Source organism: Bicyclus anynana, chromosome 8, assembly GCF_947172395.1.
Source record: "Bicyclus anynana chromosome 8, ilBicAnyn1.1, whole genome shotgun sequence".
Lineage (NCBI taxonomy): Eukaryota > Metazoa > Arthropoda > Insecta > Lepidoptera > Nymphalidae > Bicyclus > Bicyclus anynana.
In genome coordinates this window covers 4077008-4103490 of record NC_069090.1, presented here as the reverse complement: position 1 = coordinate 4103490, position 26483 = coordinate 4077008, and the positions used below count along the sequence as shown (strand labels likewise).

Sequence of the window (26483 nt, the reverse complement as noted above, 5' to 3'; positions counted from 1 at the left end):
AGACACGTGATATTTAAATAAATATATTAACTAGTAAAATATATGAAAAGCTAAAACAATAATCCCATGTACATAATAAGTATAAAAGCAAATAAAATCAGATACCCAGTGCAACGATTTATGAATAAGCTAGTAGAAAAGGTCGTATCCAATAAAAAGCCAATTTTTTTGGCAAACGACTTCGTCAAAAAGTAGGCCATCGATGCGAATATCCCACACAAAGCTGATGCCATTAGTGAGTCGTAAAATAGTAATACATCATCGTATAACTAATACACACCTAATGGTAGGCCCGACCTTAGCCACACCAAAACATCAACCTACTAGTTTATTAAAGCCCACTGGTTGAGGAATGTCCCCACGATAACGCTGTATTTAATATATTATTTAATTCAACGACCCAATTTTGTCACGGTTATTCCGTTTCGGCCTTGTAGTTATAGAAACAGCCTCCTATGCCTTGCAAACACAATTCAGCAATAGCAAATTACAAGCAATCGGGTCACCTAATGATAAGAGATAACCTCTGCAATACCACAGAAGCAGACAGATTACGTGATACCGGCTTTTTAAATATAAATACATATGTCCACCCTTAGAATCACCCGGAAATCATAGCTTTGTAAAAACAGTGAATTAAGTTGCATCATATTATTTTGAACGAACTTTGTTCTTTTTATTCTAAAAAGAACTTTGTTCTTTTTATTATATACTTCATTTTATTCTACAGTACTTATTGATATTGAATAATGAACATATAAAACTAATTCTGTTAATATGTTTTTTATTCTTCCACTGTAATTATAAGGACTAGACGGTCAATGACGCAAAGTGTAATATCAAGTGATACCACGCTTTGCTTTGATATATTCAATTATTTTATCTTAATTACAATTCTTTTATCTCTTTAGATGAGAATAAGGTCTACTAATAATCATTATCAGCCGATCGACGTCCACTGTTGGACATCCTTCTTGTAAGGATGTCCAACAGTGTCACACACATTATTGAGCCACCTGCATTCAGTGGCTCCCTGCAACCCGCTCGATATCATAATCTACTTTATACTTATAATATACTAAACTATTGCAGTTTAGTTTAGTTTAGCTAGATTTTTCAACTATAACTATTTTACATCACAGATTTATTTTCGTGGCCTCTTTCAACCGTAAAATATTTGCGAACGTTATCGGTATTTGCTCAGAAACATCGTATTGTTTCATTGTGGCTCTAACTGACTACATAAAGCTAGTTACAGAAAGATAAACTGACTGAATATTAACATTAAATTCTTCAAGATTTATATTTCTTTCAGATCTTCAGTTTTAATTGTGCAGTTTTAACTGTACAGTTTTATTTAATTGAAATTTCAATCAAAATCATTAGATAAAACTGTACAGTAAAAACTTAACAGAGACTACACACGGCCGATTTAACTGAACAGTTCGACTGTACAGTTAAAAAAAACTGCAGGTATTTAGTATCCATTATAGGGAACAATTTATTTATTTTACCTTTCTTCGATAATAATCCAAGCGTCAACGTCACCCACATCCGAAAAAACGAAAAATTCTACGTTTCACTCCGAAACCGAAGCATCCTCAGGATATATTGTTGTGGAAGAGCCTGCGGTAGCCAGACATACCTCATTTTATGAAAAGTCAGTCTATGCTCCTACCATAAGGAGGTACGGTAGACAATTTTGGATTGTGCTGGTTTTGGAAGATTGAAATCTTCAGGTAATTTCATAGTCGATTACCATCACAAACCGTTAGCTTTAGCGTTTTCTATGTTCCGTGGTTATAATCATTACATAGTATAAAATGTAGTCGCTTCCGATGTATGTTCACTTAGATTTTTTAAACTATTCAGTGGATTTTAATTCCGTTTTCAGCAATAGATAGTGATTGAAGAGGAGGAATTGAATGGAATGATATCCTGTATTATAGACAAATCGTAATAATATTATAAGTCACTCCACATTGGCCCATATTACTCGTAATATCAACATAGCACCTTTGCGAAGCTGAGGCGGGTCGCTCGTCGGTTATAAAATACAAAATGCAAATGGGCGCGTAGTCCCCCTTGTCGTCTAGAGAGGGTAGAGTCAAGTGGGTGGTTAAAACGTGAAACAGGAACACGATTTTAAATTCATTTTTCATGCATAATTCTATTCAGGGTAATTGCGGTGCGCTCTACGGAATAAATTACTGGTGCCTACTGCTAATCTGTCTAAAATTAATTACTTAAATATGAAACTTATCATTATTAGTAGGAACAAGTATCTTTCAGGGTTTAAGTAATCCATATTAATAAATGCGAAAAATAGTCTATACCTCAGCTGTTAGCTATTCATGGCTAAACAATTGAACAGATTTTGATGATTTTTGGTACATCGATGTGTATTTACTTGAAGAAAATCTTTTTGTCGCAAATATATCATTTCCAATTTCTAATGTTATTGTGTAATGTATATAATGTATGTATAAAATATCAATATTGTTTGCTGGCAAAAACGAATCGATCTATTCCGGAAAGTCATATGACAGACGATCGCGTTTGTATATGCGGGTTACAGACCTTCCATTTCAACTGCGCAGTTTTATCTGTACAGTTTTATCTAATCGAATTTGCAATAAAAATCATTTAAGAAAACTGTACAGTTAATAGTGATCAGTGCTCAGTCTGTAGCTCGCACATAAAGGATTCGTTGAAAAACGTTTCTTCAGTTTTATACAGTAACGCGCTGTCTGTCAACTGTCCACTGTCAAACGCTAGTCAGTATGTACACCTTTTTTTTGTCTCTTTGGCTTTGCACAGGTTAGCTAATCAGTACACCTTACAGCCAGACCTAAACAGACTTTCAAATGTAGAAAAACTATATGAGACAAACGAACTTAGTGAAGTTCGATCATTATTACACATATATGAGTCGATTCATTCGAAGATACAAAGCTAATAGTCCTCATAATCTCCGTTGCGGTACGAAATTTACTTTATCAACATTGCAAGAGAAAATCAAACACTCGACAAGTTGGTATTATTAATAAAAAACAATTATTAAATAATAATCAATCCAATTATTTCAAGCTACAGTTACTACAAGATTTACAGTTTATTCGCACGAAAACTACCGCAACACAACATAAATCACAGTGTAGTAACAAGATAAGAAAACGTGTCTCCTCAGTGTGAACCGATCTTAAAACTTGTATCTTGAGCGAAAATGATCTATTTTATAACGCTGCGAAATTATGATTTAAAGCTCGAGGAAATTACCACCTTAAGTGTGACATGTTAAAGTCTAAATTCGTGTACGCGTATAGTTTAATTCCTAATTACATTAGACAAACCGCGTTTAACCGATAAACCAGCGACTGTATACCGTTCAGGTTATTAATATTAAGGACTAGAGGACGCCCGCGATTCCGTTCGCGTGAAATTCTGTTTATTACAAATTCCGTGGAAACCATGGATTTTCTGGCATGAAAAGTAGCCTATGTTCTGCTTCAAGGCCCGATTTATCTCCAAATTTAATTCAAATCGGTTCAGAAATGAAAAGGTAACAGACAGACAGACACACTTTCGCATTTATAATATTAATATGGATAGTATGAATTAATTACTTTTATATAGAATATGTTATGAAATTTTTTATTTGTTTCATTATGTTTGGAACAGAACAGAATAGGTTCTACTTTTCTATAAATTAAATAAATAAAATTAACTATAACTTCACTAGAAACAAATGGAGTGATTTTTCTGACTTTTATGACATAGATCAACCTAAGCTTGTTACATACAGACTTCATGCTTTCTTCCTCTAAGATCGGTCACGAGAAAAAAAATGTACGCAAATAACCGAATTCCACACATGATGGCTATTCCCGCAAAACAGAATATATCGGTGACAATTCCACGATAGGTAAGTACATCATAAAAAAACTTAGATAGTGGACTACGAGTAACTATTAAATTTCAATGTCATTAATAATACCTATGTTGAAAAATTCAATATCTACCACGAGAAACCGGGTTATCGAATATTAATATGACCTATCCACTAAGTATTTGACCCACGAGATAAAACTCATTCGCCATGTTTATACGCCCCTTTCTGTACAGTGGCGTGAACAGTATATTGGTCTGGGTAAGCACTGGGAAGACCAGTAAAGTAGGCATTAGGCAGTGCAATTTATACATTGGATTGAATGCCAACCAATCCAAAAACGGAATACAAAAGCTATTTGGCTCCATGTTTAACCTTAACCTGTTAAAGTCCTTTAATTTGTATCTGAGATAAATGTGTGAATGAAAACATACTTAATTTTAAACTGGTTTTATGAGTTAATCCAAATTAATAACAATTTCCAGTGTCGCTAATTTCATCCAAATATTTATGTACGACTGATTTCTGTCTGAATCGTGATTCTGATTAAATATGGATGATTGTGGTTCTGATAATACGGAAATACCCAGCAACTTAAACAAAAAACAATGTTTTCAAACAAGATCTGAAGGTAAGTATGTATGTAATTGACTCTCTTAAGAATAATAATAATTATATATGCCTCTCCATTTTTTGCTTCTTAAGGAAAAGTTTTAGCTTCTACCAAAGTCGGTACCTAATTCAAATTATATATATAGCTATATTCTATACAAATATAATAAAAGAGGGAAGATTTGTTTGTTTGCAATGAAACAACTGGACAGATTTGAGAAATTCTTTCACCAGTGGAATTCTAGGTAACATAGGATATATTTCATCCCCGTATTTCCACAGAAATGAAAACTACGCGGAAGAAACCGCGGGGTTCTGTTATTTAAAAAAAAACCTTATTTCTTTTTGTAAGAACATGTACCAGATTGCGTTATTAGTGCAGCTCGAAATCTCAATTGATCCAAGAACCTTTCGCATCTCAATCCTACCTCTCACCATTGTTTATAAACTAAAGAAATGACGAAACAATAAGAAACAAACCGATTCCATACGACAAAACAGTTGCACTACACTGCAAAACCAGCGGGTATCAACTTTTGGGACACTGTCACAAAACACTACCGCACTGATGATCACGCATCCGAATTACGAATTCGATAACTGTGTCCGATTCGGTTCGTAAGATGAGTTACGAGCGATTGGATTCTTGAGAGGGATTTTTCGATTCGATTTTCAAACTACTCGCATGGAGCAATTATTTTCAAATGTGTGGCACCCGTGTGGCGCGCGCGGCGCACCTTGTTACACTGAGTCGAGTGGTACACCGCTAGATTCAGCCAGTGGGAGTTTAACTTATTATGGAGTTATGTTTTAAGCCTGATTTACATTTCATTTGTTGTTATGCATTTGCTGCTATTATCTGGTTATTTTCCATTATCTAGAACTATTTTCATCATCCCCAATATAGCCTTTTTTATAAAAGGACTAGGCTTCAATAGAAGAGCTGCTCCAATGCGGCTTGGCGAGCTTAACGTTAATTTCTTTGACTGCTATCATGAAAATAACCGAGGCCGATGGCTTAACATGCTCTTTGAGGCATGGCGGTGTAACACTACCATATTCTTATCTCAGGGTTAAGGATTTTCTACTAAAAAAATTTTAGAAGAAAGAAAACCTATTTAAGAAAAGTATTTTATAGCCCGACCCAGGACTCGAATCCTGCGTCTCATGATCCGAACCAACATATACTTACCGCTAGACCAATGAGCCAACAAATTTAAAAATTCGCAGTGCTTTTTAGGGTTCCGAATGTATGTACAAAAACGAAACCCTTGTGACTATCACTCGCGTGTTCGTCTGTCCGCCTATCACAGTAAAATTTTATATAAGGCAGCGTTATTGCTGCTGCTCCGTAGCTCCGTTTAGTTTAAATTACAATGCCATGAATATTGCCTCAAGTTAATGGATGCAAAAGGCAATGCAATGTATGTACTATGAAAGTACTTAACCTGCGTGGACAGCAAGGTAATTTAGATTTTCAGCTCAACATCAGCTGATGATCCCAAAAATTTAGATTTTTTTTATTACCGCGAGACATCTAATTTCCTCTGCATAGTTAAATGATTAATCATTTGCTCTAACATTAAAAATGACACTACAATAAATACACCGCGACCTTCACGTAACAAATAGGTGCGAAGCCGATTGCGTTCATCCGTATTATTGGTATGTGGGCAATAAACGGCCCCTTGTGAAACGATTTATCGTCTACTTTTGGAAGTCTGTTTGCCTTTGATGCTTTTGTACACCACAGCTAACCACTAAAAAAAAAAATTAGTGTGTACAACTTATTTTTTTTACAATACACACATCACTACAAATACGTTTGTCGATCATCCACTACACGCAAACCTATAATATCTTCTTTTTATTTTATTTAATGACAAGCAAGCCCTTCACTGCGATCTCACCTGATGGCTAACAGTGGAATTCATAGACGTTGCAGGGGCATCAATGGTCAAGGGACTATTCACCCGCTGAGTGTCGAATTCTCAAACACATAGAATTGAAATTCGACACTCACCGGGTGAAAGATCCTCTCGGGGCGCCCCCACAACGTCTAGAGATTCCACTGTTAGTGATAATGCAGTCTAAGATGGAAGCGAGTTTACTTGGAAGAGGTACAAGGTAGTTCTACCCATACCTCTGACGGTTTCATACCGGAACGCTAAATCGCATGGCGGTACGTCTTTGCCGGTAATGTGGCAACTAGCCACGGCCGATATACGGGTCACACACTGCATAAGTATATTGTCTATGAATGATTATAATTTTATTTATAATATTTTTATACTTCTCATTTTCCGTTTAAGGTGATACACCAATGTGTGTAATATTGGACAGCTTTGACCGTTTTAAAACCTAAATGTTTAAACTAACTCGTGCAACAGACGTGCAGTTTTAAATGAACAGTCGAACTGTTCAGTTAAATCGTCAGTGTGTCGCGTCCGTCAATTTTTGCTGTACAGTTTTTTCTAATAATTTTTATTGACATTTCAATTAGATAAAACTGTACAGTAAAAACTGCGCAGTTAAAATTGTACGTCTATAAGCGCGACTAAACTATTTTTTTAAAGATGTCTCAAAAATTAAAACTAAGATTCGCTTTAGCTAAATACCTAACAAGCCTCTAGAACGTTCACAAGTTGACCACTATAAGCATACGTTGAAGAGCCCTCGCTAATACCAAACGCCTACAGACTTTGGCTTCACGTTTTTATCTTTCAAGAGAAAAATTCTAAGGAACCATTTCACCTTAACAATGTAAAATGGGCAAGTTTAATAAATCTTTGACTGATATTTTTAGGAAACCCATTGATATCCTATTTAATTTGATATAAAAAAAATCATTCGGTAGACAGGTCGGCGAAGGTAGTCTTATATTCTAAGCTGCTCTAGTAGGATCTTGGCTAGTAGCTAGGTAGAGAGAACAACACTATAGGAGAAGGGGAGTGTTAATCGATTGTCAAGAAATTTCTTAACCCTACATCCACTGGTCACAAGTTCAGGACTCTGCTCGAAGTTTTTCTCTCTATCACGCGATGGACTCGTGAATCCATGGAATTGCTAAGATATTCGTTTCAAAAATAATCATATCTATTATTGCGTCTAAATTGCTAAATAAATTTTGATATAATTTTAGTACCTAGGTACTTCAATTATAAATATTATTATTATTTAAGGTATTTCAATGGACCTTAGTGAAAGACATAGCATAGGTACACTACCTTTTGTCTTTCTTCTTCTTTATCTTTTGTTATAATAAATCTTTATTATAAGTTAAATTAATTTTCACCTAATATATAATATTTGTACATAAAAAAAATTTTTAATTAAAGTTTCGTGAACATGTACTAATTGCTCAAGTAGACTTCATTTTAGGAACATACATAAAATAAAGGAGTAGGTACATTTTGTACCAGGAAAATAACAATTCCAAAACCGACACGAAAACCAAGTCACGTACATGTACCTAAAAGCTTGGAATTTATAAAATAATAACTCACCCGATCGGAAATAGCCTCCTCCATTTTTCCGCGTTTCAACCCCGGAGCGCGGACAACGTTGGCCGGTGGCGCCATCACGGCGGGCGGCGGAACTGCCCCGCCTACATTCCCCGCCTGCACCGGTATGAAACCGGCCTCCATTGTCAAGTTAACATCACCACTCGACAACAGATGGCGTTGCACACTAACCGCGCGAACAAATCAATTTCCCATTGCGAAACTACAACAAAATAACTAGCAAAACACTTTTTTATATTCACTTGTAAAAACACTTCAATTCACTGTATGGACGTATTAAATGTAAGTCACTAGCCATTATGAGGAACTGTTTTTTTTTTTTCGTTAAATATTTCCCGATTTGAGATCGACGTTAGCGTAAACGTATTTGAGCGTATTAGGAACGGAATGCGACGTTTTCGACACTTGTAAAATCACTAAACTACGTATCGAGCACTAAAATCACTGTTTAAAACACTTTTCACTTATAATTATAGCAAAACGTTTTATTTTTATCACAACTAAAACGACGCGCTCACACGGCAACGGCGAATCGCATTCTGCAATTTGGTTTGGCGAGACGAACGAACGCTTTCTCTTTCTTCTGGCTGTACCTGAGAATGAGACAGACATATCATTATAATAATTGACAAACTAATGTGAATGGGACAGGTTCGTCGAATAATAATACCATAAATCGTACGATTAAATTTTATCGAAGATCAAGGCTTTTCCGATAAATTGCCATATGCCTTTTGGTTTACATACTTTAGGTCTACTACCTGAGATGAAATCTTTGAATCTACATTAATAAAGAAAGCAAGTACAATCTAGGAATAACAAAGGAAAACGAATTTAGATTACAAGTTAACCGTGAACTTTTTGAAATATGAATCACCTTGGAATTTTATTACGCATTTTAATAAGTTGAAATGGAATCAATATGAAAATATCTCATTTTTTATTTTTCTTATCGAGGTAGACCTACATCTTCTTTTCTTTGTAAGAAAAAAATAATAGTATTCTGATGATATGTAAATAAAGGCGGTTTGAAAAAGAAATACATATTATAATGTATTTTTTTTTATAATTCGGTATTTAATCAAGTAGCGGACACCGGTTTCATCCGCGTAGTTTTCTTTACCGGGGAAATACGATTGCAAAATATATAAATGTAGCTTTCTATTGGCGTAAGAATTATTGTTAAAGTTGGTCCAGTAGTTTATGAGACTACTAGCGGACGCCCACGACTTCGCGTGGAATTCAGTTTTTCACAAATCCTGCGGCAACCATCGATTTTTCCGGTATGAAAGTAGCCTATGCCTATGTGTTAATCCAGAGAAAAATCTATCTTCATTCAAAACTTCAGCCAAAACGCTTCAGTAACCGCAGCGCAAGGGAGGACCAAATACACACACACACAAACTTTCGCCTTTATAATATTAGTGTGATTCACTAACAAACAAAAAAAAACTTTCTTCTTTAAAATATTAGTGTAGATACCTGTTTATCCATAAAGGTACCTAGTGAAAGCTCTTGTGTAATGATAAGTAATAGTAGGAATAACCTCTGTTGAATATTCCAGTAATAATAATTATGATTAACTTAGCAGAAGCCCGCGACTCCGTTCGCCTGAAATTCAGTTTTATACAAATCCCGCGGTAACCATGGATATGGAAGTAGCCTATGTTTCGTTCCAAGGTCCAACGTATCTCTATACCAAATTCCATCCAAATCGGATCAGTTAAGCCGTGAAAATGTAACAAACAGACTTACTTTCCCATATTTAATATTAGTATGGATTTCATTGAGGTGTGGCTGTGAATTTGCATTAAAAATGTCAAAAGTATTTTATTATGACTCTCTGAAAAATTCTTATATTGCTTAATAACTGGAATACGTATGAAAACAAGTTTCTTTGTGTTTTGCAAATACGGAATATTTATAACCACTTTATCATACTTTTATTTTTCTTAAAATATAAGAACTTTAATATAGTTTATGTTTAAAATAAAGTGGTTTTTAATTACCTAGGGACACGTTACTCTTACTCCCATCGGAATCTGCCTTTCAGATTGTGGTTTTAAGTTTCTGTTTCGGTTCGGTTTCAATTGAAGTTTCGGTTTTTAGGGTTCAGAACAAAAACGGAACCCTAAAGGACTCGCGTGTCTGTCTGTACGTACGTCCGTCATATTAAAAAAAATTAAAGATTACGACTTTGACTTTCTTGGTCAAATGTAGATTTGCCATGCCATGCCATAACTAGCTGACTCGGCAAACTTTTTTTTGCCTTATCACTGTTAAAAAGTAAGGGTTGATCGTGAAAGGCTGAAGTTGCATGTATTTTTCATACTAAATCATAATAAAACAATTAGGGGTATGAGAGAAATATATGTTAACCGATACTCAGACCTACCGCATACAATATTTCATAAAAATCGGTCCATACGTTTCCAAGATGAGTTTGGTAACAAACACCGCGAATTTCATATTAGTTATGTTCCATACTTTTACAAATACGCGATTGATATAAAATTAATGTTCCAATAGATTTTTTATTAAACAAATTCGCACTTCACGGAACATTTGTTCCGATACGCTCTATAAAACGTATAGAATACGACACAATTTATATTATAACTAAAAAAAAAATAAGATGCCTTTCTAAGCAAAACAATCACCTTATCTTATTTAATTTATATAGATCGATCGAATCGCGTTCAGATTAATAGCAAAAAAAAAATACTTATAAGGAAACAGAGTGGTAGAGTGGCTTTTGGTAACAATTTATTTGATCACCGTGAGAGGAGACAGCGACTGATCAATTTTAATGATAGTGTATCCGCCGATCCGATCTCTGTATCGTGAAACTTTCACTGTTGGCGAACGATTTAGAAATTGTTCAGCCTAATGGTAGGCGTCCACATATCCGCATGGCAAATATCGGACGCACCGCATCAAACGGATTGTAGTATTCTTTATTTACAAGTGCGTCCATCTGATCAGAATCGTACGGATCGCATCAAACGGATTTTAATTAACGTAAAATTAGAAATCCGTTTCATGCGATGCGTCCGATACGTGCGGATATGTGGACGCCTAAGTTTAAACGGATTTTTTTTTATTTTACGGTAGATTCGTACGATCCGTAGGTACGACGCGAATGAATGGACGCACATGTATGACTTTCTATACAAAGAATACTACGATCCCTTAAATGCGATGCATCCGATACGTACGATGCGGATATGTGGACGCCTATCAATAAGCAATGGCCACGGGATATGCGATGCAGCGACTACTCGAACTCGGGACGGCAAGCGTCCACAGATCCGCATCACGGACGCATCGCATCTAACGGATTTTAGTATTCATTGTATAAAAAATCATGCAAGTGCGTCCACTGATCAGCACCGAACGGATTTTATCTACCGTGAAATTAAAAATCCGTTTGTTGCAATGCCTACGGTATGGATTTTTCTTCATTTGCTTTTATATATTAGTATAGATTTGATATCGTAGAATCTTTAACTCATTTACATTTGAAGAGCTGAGTCACTTGTGAAGTGTGACTAAGTTGAGTACGAGGAAACTACCTTTGAATTTACCGTTACTTTTAATTAGGTATTTTTGTTAATTAAAACTTCATTCTTCTTATTAGCTGGATCAGAAAAGATCAGAAAAAGATAAGAAGTATGAATGAACCTGTGTGTCTGTAGAGTCAATGTCATCATCAACATTAACAACCCATTCCCGTTAAGCACAAGTCTCCGGGAAGGAAAGGGGGTAGGCTCAAAGTCCACCACAGTCCACCACAGTGTCCCAATGAGGATTGTAGACTTCACACACGTAGAGAATTAAGAAAATTCTCAGGTTGCAGGTTTCCTCAAAAAATTCAAAATTTATTTACATATTTTTTCAAGTAGGCTCAGTTTACAAGCACTTTGGAAAGGTCATTTGACTATTTGTAAATATATTGTAAATATTCTACCACCGGTTGTTTTTCCTTCATCGTTGTTTAATACCTATGAATAATAAGTGAAAACCAGACAACAGAAATAAAATTGGAACAAAACTAAGGAAAACAGTATAGTTTTCGAAACAATTTTCCTCGAGTCGTGTTCGACAAATTAAAAAAAATCCAACTCGAAGCGGTACTTAACCTCGAATGTGATAAAATACATTATAGTAGATCTCAGTATTTTGAAACAAAACACAAAATTTAAAGATGCTAAAACGCAATGCCTACCCTTTAAGACTCATTACGAAGTAATTTTCTATTTTGTAAAATGTTTATGTGTCCTGCCCTAGTTAAAAACCTCGTTCACACCACAGAATTTACAAGTACATAAAACGCAACGGAATCACCAACGCCAATAAAATCGGTTTAAAAATGGGACAGGAAGCGAGCGTAGGTACATTGTATAGCCTGTACAACCACATCTGTTACAGAATCGGATGTTGATCAGTTCAGAACGTATTGTTCAGGTCTTGCTCCAATAAACAGAGACTGAAACCAGTAACATCAAGATGATTATGAGATTAGTTGCAAGATTTTAGTTAGAAGTAGATAATCATTTTCGGTAAAATAACTGACACCGATATGGACTTCCAGTAATATCGTAACCTACTACACCCTTTACAGCCTTTCTTAATGAGTGCTGTTTACCAACAAAGAAATTAGAAATGAAGGTAGAAAATGCATGTCATTTCATAACTTATTTATTACTACCCGCGACTTCGTCCGCGTGAAAATCGACGTAAACTTTCAACCCCTATTTCAACCAACCTTTAGAACCGATATTGAAAATTCTTTAACCGATAGAAAGCGAAGTTATTTGCGAGTGTTATGGGCTATTTTACTCCGTGTTCTTTCAGGAACAGGAACTATGTGGGTAAAACCGCGAGGCGTCTCTTAGCGGCATTTTTGCGTCTTTTAGAAATTTTGTATTATCTCCGAAACTATACGACTAATTAACATACTGTAAAAAGGCAAATCTTATCTCTATAATATCCTCTTGATTATTAAGTAATTCATTTTGTTAAGGATTTAAGTTTAGTTATGTACATAATGACGTAAACCTTAATGTATGATTTAAATTATTTATTAAATACAAAAGGTACTAATTACTTATAGAAGACTGAAAATCTTTATAAGTTACTTTAAATCACTGCAAATATGTATTTTGCACTGTTACAATGACTTGTTTAATTTACAACATTTTGTATTTAATACTTATGTTTTATGTTAATAACGTTCTTATAATTATTTGTGTGAATATGAACTTAAAATAGAGCATAACTGTTATATTTAGTAATGTATTTATTTACTTACTAGATGAACTATATCAACCGTATTGAAACAATCACATGTCCGTCTGTGCGCCCACAGCTTCCTGCTTTTACCGGGCATCGAACGCGCTATAGGTCAATGAAAGTTTTTCTTAACAGATCGCATAGTACTTTTTCTTCCGCACTTTCCTTACAAATAGAACGTAGGTGTGATGGTCTGTGTAAATAATACGACATGGTTGCTTATTGCTGGAATACTTTTACCTACGTCTAAGGCCATTTCTATAAAACTTACTGTTTCATTCCGATCATGGCATTACTGACTTGTACATGGCTAAATTAAAACATTGATTTGTTTAAGTATATCAATGAATTATTACGCAGAAGAATGAATTTAAAAAATACTGTTGGTGTTGTCATTGTGACAAAGCTCGTTGTGTTGTGGTAAATAAAGTTCTAAATGCGACGTTTATGAGTATTTCTGCCAACAAGTAGCGTCGTTGTATTTCTGCCACCAAGTAGCATGGTTGTATTTCTGCCACCAAGTAGCATGGTTGTATTTCTGCCGCCAAGTAGTAATGTTTGTATTTCTGCCACCAAGTAGCATGGTTGTATTTCTGCCACCAAGTAGCATGGTTGTATTTCTGCCGCCAAGTAGTATTGTTTGTATTTCTGCCACCAAGTAGCATGGTTGTATTTCTGCCACCAAGTTGCATGGTTGTATTTCTGCCGCCATGTAGTATAATTGTATTTCTGCCACCAAATAGCATGGTCGTATTTCTGCCGCAAAGTAGCATGGTCGTATTTTGGTCTGAAGGGTATATTATGTGAAATTATAGGCATTGGGCAGCGGGTTGCGCGTAGTTCAAGTTTTTGTTGTTTTAGGCGATTACTCTAACTAACAAGTGACTAAAGGTAAATAATTCCTAAATCGTCTCAAATGTTTTGGTAGCAGCAAAACACGTCAATAAATTCAGCCTATTTAAATCCAAGGATTACTATCGAGAGAGTCGGATGGAAATTTTAATGACAATATTCCCAGTGTTTAGTCCATTTTGGTACAGTAAGTGTAAGGCTGGGTGTGCACAATTTATTTGCATGACAAGAACCAGGTATTTTATAGGGGATAAAAATCTCAAGACTCACAAAACTGATCCAATACGAGATTAGAGAACGAGGGATGAAGTGCTATCCGAAACTCATGAGTTAACAATTTCCCAACTTGTCAAGATAGGTACTCTATATTTATAGCCCGAGCCTTGAACCCTGAACCACATGGTTCAAAGTCGCGTGGACTACCCTGGCTATTACACTAAGCTCACTGACATTTACACAAGGTTTTCATACAGGGTTAGTACTACAAATTATACGATTAATAAAATTTCTTTAATAATGGGCACGCAGGGTAGTCAGAGAATTTTCGCAAGTATGGAGAGCATTGACCAAATTGTACTAACGCAGACGATGTCACATACGAATCCAATTGAAATAATCTCCTTGATTGATGTTGACTTAAAATAAATATGTAACAAGAAACCTAGATAGAGGAATAAAATACTCGTAATTCAATACTTGTATACAAAAAAAAAATTCCATTGGATAAATTAACGCACTAGACGCCGCGCTTTTCACCCGCATGGTTCTCGTTCTAGTGGGAATACGGGATAAAATTAGCCTATAGCACTCGGGGATAAAATAGCTTTCTAACTAAAAGAATTTTCTAAATAGTTTCAGAGCCTATTCAATGCAAACAAACAATCAAATCATCCTTCTTTATAATATAATCTCGATATTGAGTCCTACCTCTTTACCGTTGAGCTATTTGGATTCAACTTGATTAACTGTATCATTAAAACAAAGTATATATTAATTTTTTTTTTTACAAGTTAGCCCTTGACTACAATCTCACCTGATGGTAAGTGATGATGCAATCTAAGATGGAAGCTGGCTAACTTCTTAGGGGTAGGATGAAAATCCACACCCCTTTTGGTTTCTACACGTCATCGTACCGGAATGCCACATCGCTTGGCGGTACGTCTTTATCGGTAGGGTGGTAACTAGGTACGGCCTAAGCCTCCTCAGACAGACCTGGACCAATTAAGAAAATCTCAATCGGCCCAGCTGGGGATCGAACCCAGGGCCTCCGTTTTGTAAATCCACCGCGCATACCACTGCGCCACGGAGGCCGTTAAAATTTGAAGAAATCAAACTGTTTTAGCCTGTGTGTACCACCACCAAGCCTATATACTAATTGGCATCCATCCAAAGTCCTTATATATCAATTTACATGATACAACACTATAGACACACAAAATTAAACTTTTATCCAATGCGGCAGAATTCATTTTACCCAGCATCTATCACTTACTATGGAGCTATATTGAGTGCAAAAGAAAACACACCTTAATGCATTGAAATACGATAACAATTACAAACGGCACATAAACTATAACAGCTGATACGATATTCCAATTTGGGTCAGCGAAAATTTGACTTTAATAACACACAGATAGAAATTAAATTGGCATGAATATGTAATTTCGGATGTTTATTTAATTCCAATGTAATGAGAGATTCGAGTAAAATTTTGCTATATTAGCACTTTAGTTATTTCGGTTTGATGCCTAAAGCAGTATCTTGTACAAGGTATATTTTACCGAATTAAGATAATCCGATTTTAAAACCAACCAACCCAACCCAACACCATGAGTTTATCTTGTTTACTCTATGCTCAGACCAATTATTGTATAGGACCTGCCTCGCTAGACTTTACTTTTCTGTCAAAGTATATGATCAACGATCTAATGCGATTATAAAAACTGTCTCTATATAATCGAGTTCGTCGGTTAAAGAGCTCCGTAAAAATACATTTTTGTGGAATTGAATGGTGTAAAAAACGGGCAAAAACTTCTAGTTTAGTATAAGATATATATCAAATTTAAGCTTTCTTCAGAAAATGACAGACAATTTTGTTCGTGACTATGTGTGTGATACAGGTCCTTCTAATTAGTATGAGACTATGCGATCCTATGGCCATCTTCCGACTCCGAGCAACAGACAAATCTTACGTTTCAAAGATGCTTTTTAGCTAGCCTATTAGGAAATAAATCAATTATGATTATTTTTTACAGGAGTTGAATGGGTGTAAGGGGGAGGCACCGTGGTGCACCCTGCAGATGGACTGATAAGGTTCTGGCGACCGACAAATGGCGACAATGGCTAGATTTTTAAATGACACAGGCCGGTGTCGGGCAGCAGCGGCACCGGTGCGAGAAATCTGGCCCTGCGCTGACCAACCCGCATGCCAGCGTGGTCAGTATCAGGCAATTCTTTGTATATGGACCAACAGCTCCTAGTCCCCGGCAGCCCCGCTATTCCTGGCTCTGGCAGCGGTTACGGTAACGGCGGGGCAAGGGGTGTTACGACCCCGCACTAGTAAGCGCAGTGTTGGTCGACCCCCCACCAGGTGGATTGACGACATCAAGCGAGTCGCAGGGATTCGCTGGATGCAGGTGGCTCAGTATCGTGATGTTTGGAGTCCTTACAAAAGCCCTATGTCCTGCAGTGGACGTCCATCGGCTGATATGATGATTATTTTTTAAATTTTGAGATATGGTAGTATGTTACGGTATTATTGCATATTTGCAAGGATACATTTGACTCTAATGGAACTTTCGCATCGGGAAGTGGTTCAAATTTAGCTCCCACACAACTAACAAGTAAAATAAAAGCTTAAGTAATCAAAGAAAAAGACGTCATCTAAATCTGTCCACAGTTGCGTAGTTACTATACAACAAACAGACGCACAAAACGCCATCCAACGCAACAGGGGCTACCTATAAATATCGTCTAACAATAGAGTCCCTGGAGTCCCGTCGATCGAATTACATCAATAATTAGATTGACAATGCCTCATTGTCTCACGTCACATGTACATATGTATGTCTGCATGTCTGTTACACAATACACAATAAACCGCGATGGTTAGCGAAGCGAGTAAACACAAAGGCAGGATATGGACGGGGTAATAAATTTTTTATACAATCTCCATAATGAGCTCTTGTTCCAGTACACTGCTGAGCTAAGCTATATACTATATGCCCGCGTTTTCATCCTGCAATCGGGATTAAATCGAAGAATATATGGATAAAAAGGAGCCTTTCTGCTATTCCATACCCTATCTCTATGGCAAAAATCCTGAACCGTTCCATCCTGATTAACAAAGATCCAAATTAATCGACTTATTGAAATATTATAATGACAATAATTCAATGTAGGTAAAACAAAAAAATTAACTTATTTTGAAAGCATCTTCTACGAGAGCATCACGTAAAAGAACTCAAAATTGAAGCATACGAGTAGGTGCTTAAACTTGAAAATGACTACCAGTAATACTAATAATCGTTTCTTAAAGAAGCTGCAGTGACAAAGGAAGGGGCACATAGTTCGAAGATCCGATGGACGTTGGGGTTCCAAAGTGCTGGAATGGCGACCCGCACTAGTAAGCGCAATGTTGGTCGACCCACCAGGTGGACTGACGACATCAAGCGAGTCGCAGTGATTCGCTAGATGCTGTGGCTCAGTATCGTGATTTTTGGAAGTCCCTACAAAAGGCCTATGTCCTGCAGTGGATATCCATTTCAATCTTGCTAAATATGTAAAACATCTCATAATTATATCTCATAACAATCAAACTGTTCCCAGTGTAGAAATGCTCGTTTTTCAAATAGGTGGTGCGGTACCGTCGCCGCCTATTAAGTGAATTCTCTATATATCCTAAGAAGAATCTTCCACGAGTAGAATAAATATTTAAATATTTGAATAAAATGCTTCCTACCTTCGCTTTTGATATCGCCTTCCTTCGCCTTTCTAACTTAGAGGGTACTTTAAAATGTTTATGACTTCTATTCAGTACCTTGTCGAGAGAATATGTAGAGTTTATGAAAAATATGGTAATATGCAGCAAAAGGCTATTTTTCCAAAGTATCAAACTACAAAACACCAATAGTATTAGTAGTACAAATTTACCAATAGCCCAGTGGATATGACCTCTGCCTCCGATTCCGGAGGGTGTGGGTTCGAACCCGGTCCGGGGCATGCACCTCCAACTTTTCAGTGTGCATTTTAAGAAATTAAATATCACGTGTCTTAAACGGTGAAGGAAAACATCGTGAGGAAACCTGCATACCAGAGAATTTTCTTAATTCTCTGCGTGTGTGAAGTCTGCCAATCCGAATTGGGCCATCGTGGTGGACTATTGGCCTAACCCCTCTCATTCTGAGAGGAGACTTGATATTACCAATTTAATCTACATACCACGTTACATTCAATTCCGTGAACAATACAATAACTATAAAGAAATATAGCCGAATTCTTTCACCAACAATTACCTATACAATCTTAAGAACCGCACGTAACAATTCCAAAGATACGGATCATAGAAAGAATCTCGCCTTTCAAAAGACGGTGAGGCCGTTTATCGCAGCGACGAGGCAAAAACTCAATTGCATGCAAATCTCTATAGAGAACGAACAATACCTACTTGGATATCATAAAATAGTTGAATTAATAAGACAATCAATTCAATCATATTATAACACAGGTATTTTCAACTAGCGGTTTTCTGCGATTGTATACGTAAGTATAGATTTCGGCAAGTAAGTTAATCCAAAATGGCGGACAAAATCTAAGCAGGTACAATAGGCTAGTTGACACTTTTTTTAAATGATCTTATTGTTCTACTAGATTGATAAAAAATAACATATTTATTTGAGAAAATGTTTAATTCTATATTTATCTATATTCTATATTTCAACTGTTTCAACTGGAGCGTAAGACAAAAATATTAGTTAATTTAACTTCTTTAATTTTTAATTTAGGGCAAAAAGTAATATAATCATATTTGTAGGCAAAACAATTTGCTACAAATTATCACTTAGACGCATAGTTTCCGAGATATCGCGAAAAAAATGTTTTCACCCCTTTTTCAAGATGGCGGACGAGGGACAAGGGTGGCGATCCCTAAAACATGAGTTTAAGCTTCTATTCGACCTCCCACACATGTCCCAAAAACGAAAAAATGCGTCTTCTAAAAAATGCAATCCTCGGTTCTTAAATTGTAACATTTCATTGGACTACAGTAGCGAGCACTTCATAGATGCATAAACGCAATGCACACCCTTAGAAATCATTCGTACCTGATATAGAGGAGAAATTTTCCATTTTGTACAATTTGCACCTATAGTGCATACCCTAGTTAAAAACCTTATGCACGCCACTGATGGACTATATAGGTACCTACGTTAAAAGTACTAACATCACACGTCACAACATTTCAATCTGTCAGCAAGTAGGCCTGTACGACCTATTTAACAGTCTGCGGTTTTCCTCTCGACGAGGGTTATTTGCACAGGTAACTAACTGCATTTAGTTGTAAATGAGGCAATGGTATTCTGGCATCTCTCTAAACGTTCAATCTATACATATATTACAATCTTATTTAGTTACGTTGTATGTATGTGCTTTGTTGTATGTCTAATTGTCCATATACGAGTACCTAAGTCCTAAAGAAAGACTTGACGACTAAACGACATTTTATACTATGCAAATGTTACGTGCCTAATCACTGCTAAAATGATCCGAATTTAGCAACTCAACTGACCGCACATCATTATCAACCCATGTTTGGCTCACTGCTGAGCTCGAGTCTCCTCTCAGAATAAGAGGGGTTAGGCTAATAGTCCACCAAGCTGGCCCATTGCGGTATGTATTATGGCTGATTTCACACACGCAGAGAATTAAGACATTTCTTTCGTGTATAGGTTTCCTCGCGATGTTTTTCCTTCACCGTTTGAGACACGTAATGTCTAATTTCTTAAAATGCACACAACTGAAAAGTTGGAGGTGCATGCCCCAAACGATTCGAACCCACACCCTCCGGAATCGGAGCCAGTGGCCACTGGGCTATCACGGCATACAGTACATACAGTTTTTACAGTTAAAATATACAACTCTGAATACACAACTCGACATTGTATACAATATTTAGGTATTATTGATTTAAATAACTTTCGTTGAATACTAGGCGACTCAATGAAATTGAGACAATTATCCGCTTTTTTTCACCTCAGTTTTGACGTGCTAGTGACATCTCTTATAGTGAAATCTTTGGGCTGACATGTCTCTATTATAAAATCTTTGGTCTAAGCAAGGTAAAATTAACCAGGGAATATACGTTAGAATGGAAGGAAGAATACAAGCGATATTCGACGCAGAACAAAATTCTGATAAAGGCGTATTTTTAATTTTTTGCAAGCCAAAAGGGAAAGGGAAGTAGTGCACTTCGTCCCATAAATGTCAAAGCGAGGCTTGACCGGATCCGCTAGTTATAATATACAAAAAAAGTTTTTGACTTAAATGTACTAGAATTACTTTTTAACCGACTTCCAAAAAGGAGGAGGTTCTACGTTCGGCTGTATGCATGTTTTTTTTTTTTTATGTATGTCCAGCGATAATTCCGTCATTTGTGGACCGATTTTGAAAATTCTTTTTTTGTTTTGAAGGGTTTGATTCCAGGGTGGTCCCATTTTTTTCATGTCAGGATCTGATGATGGCATCCTGGAGAAATTGAGGGGAACTTTCGAAAATCGTAGGGACGACTAGTACGTTTGTTAGTGTTTCCATAAGGTATTTTAAACCACTACTAATTTTATGAAGGTCTGGAGTTGGTCTGATGATGGAGCCGAAACACAGACGATGGAACTCGTCAACGATTTACAGCAGGTACCTTTTGTTCGGGCTTCATTTATTTGTATTGATGAGTACTTTCCACCTAGATGGGTTGTGACTGTATTAAGGGTCTGATGATGAAGACGAAGAACAGTTAAGAGAACTCCTCAACGGTTCACAGTAGCTACCTTGTGTTTGGACTTGATAAATTTGTATTGATGAGAATGTTCTACCAAGATGGGTTGTGACTGTATTAGGGGTCTGGTGTTGAAGACGAAGGATAGTTAAGGGAACTCCTCGACGGTTCACAGTAGCTACCTTGTGTTTGGACTTGATAGATTTTATATTGATGAGTACTTTCCACCTGGATAGGTTGTGACTGTATTAGGGATCTGGTGACGAAGATGAATGAGAGTTAAGGGAACTCCTCGACGGTTCACAGTAGCTACCTTGTGTTTGGACTTGATAGATTTTATATTGATGAGAACTTTCCAACCATATGGATTGTGACTGCATAGGGGGTCTGGTGATGAAGACGGAGGACAGTCACCTTTCACGTTTTTCTGAATATTCATATTACGTGTGGATAAAGGGGGAGTGAAATTTTGTATATGAGTTAAGGTAGTATTTTTTAAATTGGGATTGTAGGACTTAGATACTTATTATAAGAAAATAACGTTTCATTTGTGTTCACACTCAGTAGGTGTGCTAACATTAAAAATTAAAAAATAAAAATTTTAATAAAAAAAATTCAACCGACTTCCAACTCAAAAATTAACCTGAACTAAAAAGCAAAAAATAACATCTTACCTATATGCTACCTTCTGATCAGTTTGAAGGCGGTGCCAATCCAGTGTCATGTTTTAATTAAAGCCGTTTCTGAAAGAACCACAGAAATTTTGTAATTTAAACGGCTTAAATTAAAACATCACTGGCTTGGCACCGCCTTCAAACTGATCAGAAGGTAGCATATAGGTAAGATGTTATTTTTTGCTTTTTAGTTCAGGTTAATTTTTGAGTTGGAAGTCGGCTGAATTTTTTTTATTAAAATTTTTATATACTTAGTGGAGTAATCTCATTAACTAATTATAGCCTTAGTGAATTAATCTTTTGGCTAAAAGACGTGACTTGGCTGAGTGAGAGTGGTTCGGCATATTCATGACTAGCTGACGCAGCGCGGTTTCACCCGCGTGGTTTCCGTTCCCGTAAGAATATGGGGATAATATATAGCCTATAGCCTTCCTCGGTAAATGGGCTATCTAACAAAGAAAGAATTTTTCAAATCGGACCAATAGTTCCTGAGATTAGCGCGTTCAATCAATCAAACAAACAAACTCTTCAGCTTTATAATATTAGTATATATTGTATGAAAAGAAATGATAAGAAACTGAAACCGCTATCTAATAACGATTAATGTGTGCAGAAACCAGTTCTATTAATAAAAAAAAACCGCAGAGCCAGCCTGTCTGTTTTGCATATTAATCAATACATATAAATCACTTTGAAGTGCCTGCGATTTCAAGATAACTGCTTATAGTTATTTACACGACACTAAAAAACAATCAAGCTTTTTTAAAATTCAAGGCTGTCTGCCCGTCTGTCTGTTTGTCCGGACTAATCTCTCTGGCTGAACTGATTTAAACGGGACTTTCAGTGGTAGGTAGAGGAGATTATTAGTCAACACGTAGGCTACTTTTTATTCCCAAAATACACACAAGTTTATCACTAGCACCGTCACTAAGAAAGGTAATATTTTACGAAAAAAGTTAAGAAAAAAAAATGATTTTCAAGGATTTACAGGTCCACTGTACGAAGGCTTTACAGGTAACAGATAATCAATCATTAATTCATTATTAACAGAAGATGAATTTAAAAAAAAAAATACAATATCAACTGCACGAGAGGTCTACTCCGGTATATGAAAAACACGGCAAGCGATTTAAAGAAAGTTAAATTAGGTAAATTCTAAAACAAAATCCATTTCATTAATTACACTCTCGACCAAGTTATCAATATTCTCTTCCAGTGTGTTTTTGGTTTTGTTTTTTTTTTTAAGAATATTTGCCATACATTTTTTTTAAATATGACCAATACTCCCATTCCCTTCCAACTATATAGTCGGGACAGACTATTAGGAGTAGGTGCGCCACCGCACATAAGTCACTTTACACACAAAACAAATTACAATTGAAATCGCTTCATCCGTTCGGGAGCTATGGTGCCACAAACAGACATACAGACACGTCAAACTTATAACACCATAGCGTCGGGGGTTAGTAAGAGCTTTGAGATCTCTGAATTATACAATTTTATTGAACAAAACACAACGACTTTCATTGAAACGCTACTCCACGCGGCCCATTGTGCGATTCCCACACGACAACGGTACACGTCGAGTAACTAGTTCGATGCCCGTTAAGTGATTCACAGTCGTATACCTAAGCACAAGCTCGTCGGCGTGACTAAGGGCCGAGACAAAAGACGTGCGAAAATAGCCTAAACTTTATCGCCGCATACGTTACTTTTTGTACATGGAAACGGGTCAACTGCGCATTATACAAATTAACACGTACCTAACTAATTTATTCAAATTTTATGTGTATGTCTGAACTTTGAACGTTACTGCGGTTCCTTTGTCAGTGGGTTCTTTAAAAAAAAACAATAATCTAATATTTATTACCTGATTGCAAGAAGAGTAATATTTTTTATTACCTCATATCTTCCAAACCGCTTAATTGATTTACGTAACTAAGATATCGTTAGTTTCGTCACGACGAAGTTTTCTTATATAGATGAAATTAAAAAAAAACCTTAAAAGACGACTGTGAAACAGACGCTATAAGATATTAAAAAAATTCAAATACTGCACTATGGGTATCAAATTTAATGGTTCATCATGATGATTTTATGGCTATGATTCTAATGGAGTAATTTAATGAGAGGCGTGATAGCCCAGTGGATATGACCTCTGCCTCCGATTCCGAAGGGTGTGGGCTCGAACCGGTGCGGGGCATGCACCTCCAACTTTTCAGTTGTGTGCATTTTAAGAAATTAAATATCACGTCACGTGAGGAAACCTGCATACCAGAGAATTCTCTGCGTGTGTGAAGTCTGCCGATCCGCATTGGGCCAGCGTGGTGGACTATTGGCCTAACCCCTCTCATTCTGAGAGGAGACTCGAGCTCAGCAGTGAGCCGTGTTAGAGTTGATAATGATGATGATGATGATGAATTTAATGAAATATACAAGATTTTTCATACATTTTCAAGACAGCTGAAAAACATTATAAGTAAACATTTTCTTGACCAAATGACTGTAGTAAGTATATCATCCATTGTCCGACTAGTTTCAAACCCGGGATCCTTAATATTGAGCTTGTTCACATGACATAACACGATGGAAACTAAAACTAATAGACAGTGGTTAATAAATAAATGCACTTGTGTAATTCACCAAGGCCGAATGAGTAATTATTAAATACAATACAAAAGGTATTATGCACATAATGGTTTATTGCATAACTGAATATAATAGAATTGGATTGAACGCACCATGACTTAACAAATTAGAAAGTATTGACTAATTGTTGGAGAAAAGAAAGTCTTTCTGGTGGTTTCAACGTCATAAGAAACAAAACTATTACCAAATAAAAATAAAAAAAAATATTCCAAAAATTCTAAAATTTATTGTCAGAATGTGCTAAAATAATAAAATCTTTTTAATAAAATGGCTATGCCAAATAGGCTCTTAAATTTTATTTTGTTTTTAGGCACCGCCTTCAAACCGATCAATAGAAAGGACATAGGCATGCAAATATTTTTCGCTTTTTAGAGTAATGCATCTATGAAGTCGGTTTATTTTTTTTTTTTTTAAAGATTTTATTTTTCTGTCCTAGCATAATGACCGTAAACGCCACGGTATACGCAATTTCGATCATATGTTTCACTTATTTTGATTTTAAGACTAAAGTACTGAAGCGATTTTCGTGAAAATTAAATGAGACCAATCTGAAAGTATCTTTTCAAATCTTTAACTTCTTGTTCAAAAAAAGTAGGAGGTTTTCGCGACGCGCATTCGAAAACGCGAAGGACATTCGACGCGTATGATTTTTTTTTAATGTTTGTTACCTCATAACTTCGTCATTTATTAACCAATTTTGAAAATTATTTTTTGTTTGAAAGAGTATACTTTCAGATTGGTCGCATTTAATTTTAATGAACATTGGTTTAATAATTTTGTGTTTAAATCAAAATAACTGAAATACGTCTTTGAAGTCGGTTCCTCTTTTATGTTAAAAAGATTATTTTTAGACAGATCATAGAAAGGCGCTGAGTGTGCATAATATGAGAACCGCATTATGTTTACAGTTTTGAACTCAATACCACAGCCCCTTTGATATCGAGTATATGGACTGAACAAATGCTTTGTATCAGTTCTATTGCTTGAATGTCGCGAACAAGAAACACAGCTCGGCCGTCAATGGTCGACTATGTCTTCTGCCGACTCTCACAGCAATAAGAGGCACACGATGCGTTGCGGCGCCGCAACGTCGTTAGGTCGCAGCGGCGCCGTAGAAGTGTTGGACAGTCTGTTAATAAAGTAATGTTGTAATGCATAAACAACTGACCGGTGCCGCTCCGACGTCACAACGCATTCTCCCCTCCCCGCCGCGTCTCGGTGGTTGCAAGTCCGGTGCGGCGCCGGAGCGCATCGTGTGACATGCCACATGTTTCTATGTAAAGCTTTGGTCTCTTGATCACACCGCAGCGGCGTGCGGCGCGCCGCAGCGGCACACCGCAGAGACGGAGACGAAACAATAGCCCACTCTACACTCAAAGACGTTTATCATACGCCTAGCTGACGCCGCGCGATTTCACCCGCGTTGTTTCCATTCCCGTAAGAATACGGAGATAATCTATAGCCTATAGCCTTCCTCGATATATGGGCTATCATAACATAGAAATTAATAGGTGGTAGGCTTGGGCCGCGGCTAGTATGACCACCCTGCGAACAAAGACGCTCCGCCAAGCGATTCGTTGAGTGGCTTTGCCACAAAACGTTTCGTGTTCCGGAGTGATGCTTGCAGTAGCCTTCACATGGAGAGTGGGTCTGTATAGTTGTGCTGCATTCAGTGACAGGTTCTGACCTGAGTTGTCGAGGCGCCGGGCGGCTCAATTTGGAGAGCAGCGGGATCCGAAGCACGGTGCGCCGCTGGCCGACCGCAGTTAGTAGGGGGCCCGATTGTAGGTTAGCCACCTACAAAAGGCTGCCCCGCCAACTAGCGAAAAATCCTGGGATGGCTTCCATTGTGCCGGTTGGCAACCGGTGAGAGGTCACAATGGCGATTCCCAGGGGGGTTCGGGCGTCCCCGCGGTCTCCAATTTGGGTCTACCATTAGCGTTTCCGCAACAATAGTCACGGAGTCTAGAATGCAGCACCTTATACAACTACCACATCTC

General features: G+C 36.8%; 1 protein-coding gene across 9 annotated transcripts in view; it reads right to left on the bottom strand.

The window, feature by feature from the left end:
- LOC112058620 (mitogen-activated protein kinase-binding protein 1) overlaps positions 1-26483 on the bottom strand; it is a 134309-nt gene that overhangs the window by 89175 nt on the left and 18651 nt on the right. For 5 of the 9 annotated variants that reach the window (XM_024099533.2, XM_024099528.2, XM_024099534.2 and 2 more), the window contains exon 2: positions 8008-8618. In XM_024099533.2, the coding sequence (XP_023955301.2) occupies positions 8008-8148 (141 nt within the window). In that variant the 5' untranslated portion in view covers positions 8149-8618. Of the gene's footprint in view, positions 1-4981; positions 5251-8007; positions 8619-26483 lie in introns of those variants that run through there. The other 4 variants (XM_024099530.2, XM_024099529.2, XM_052882736.1 and 1 more) reach the window with 2 other exon arrangements.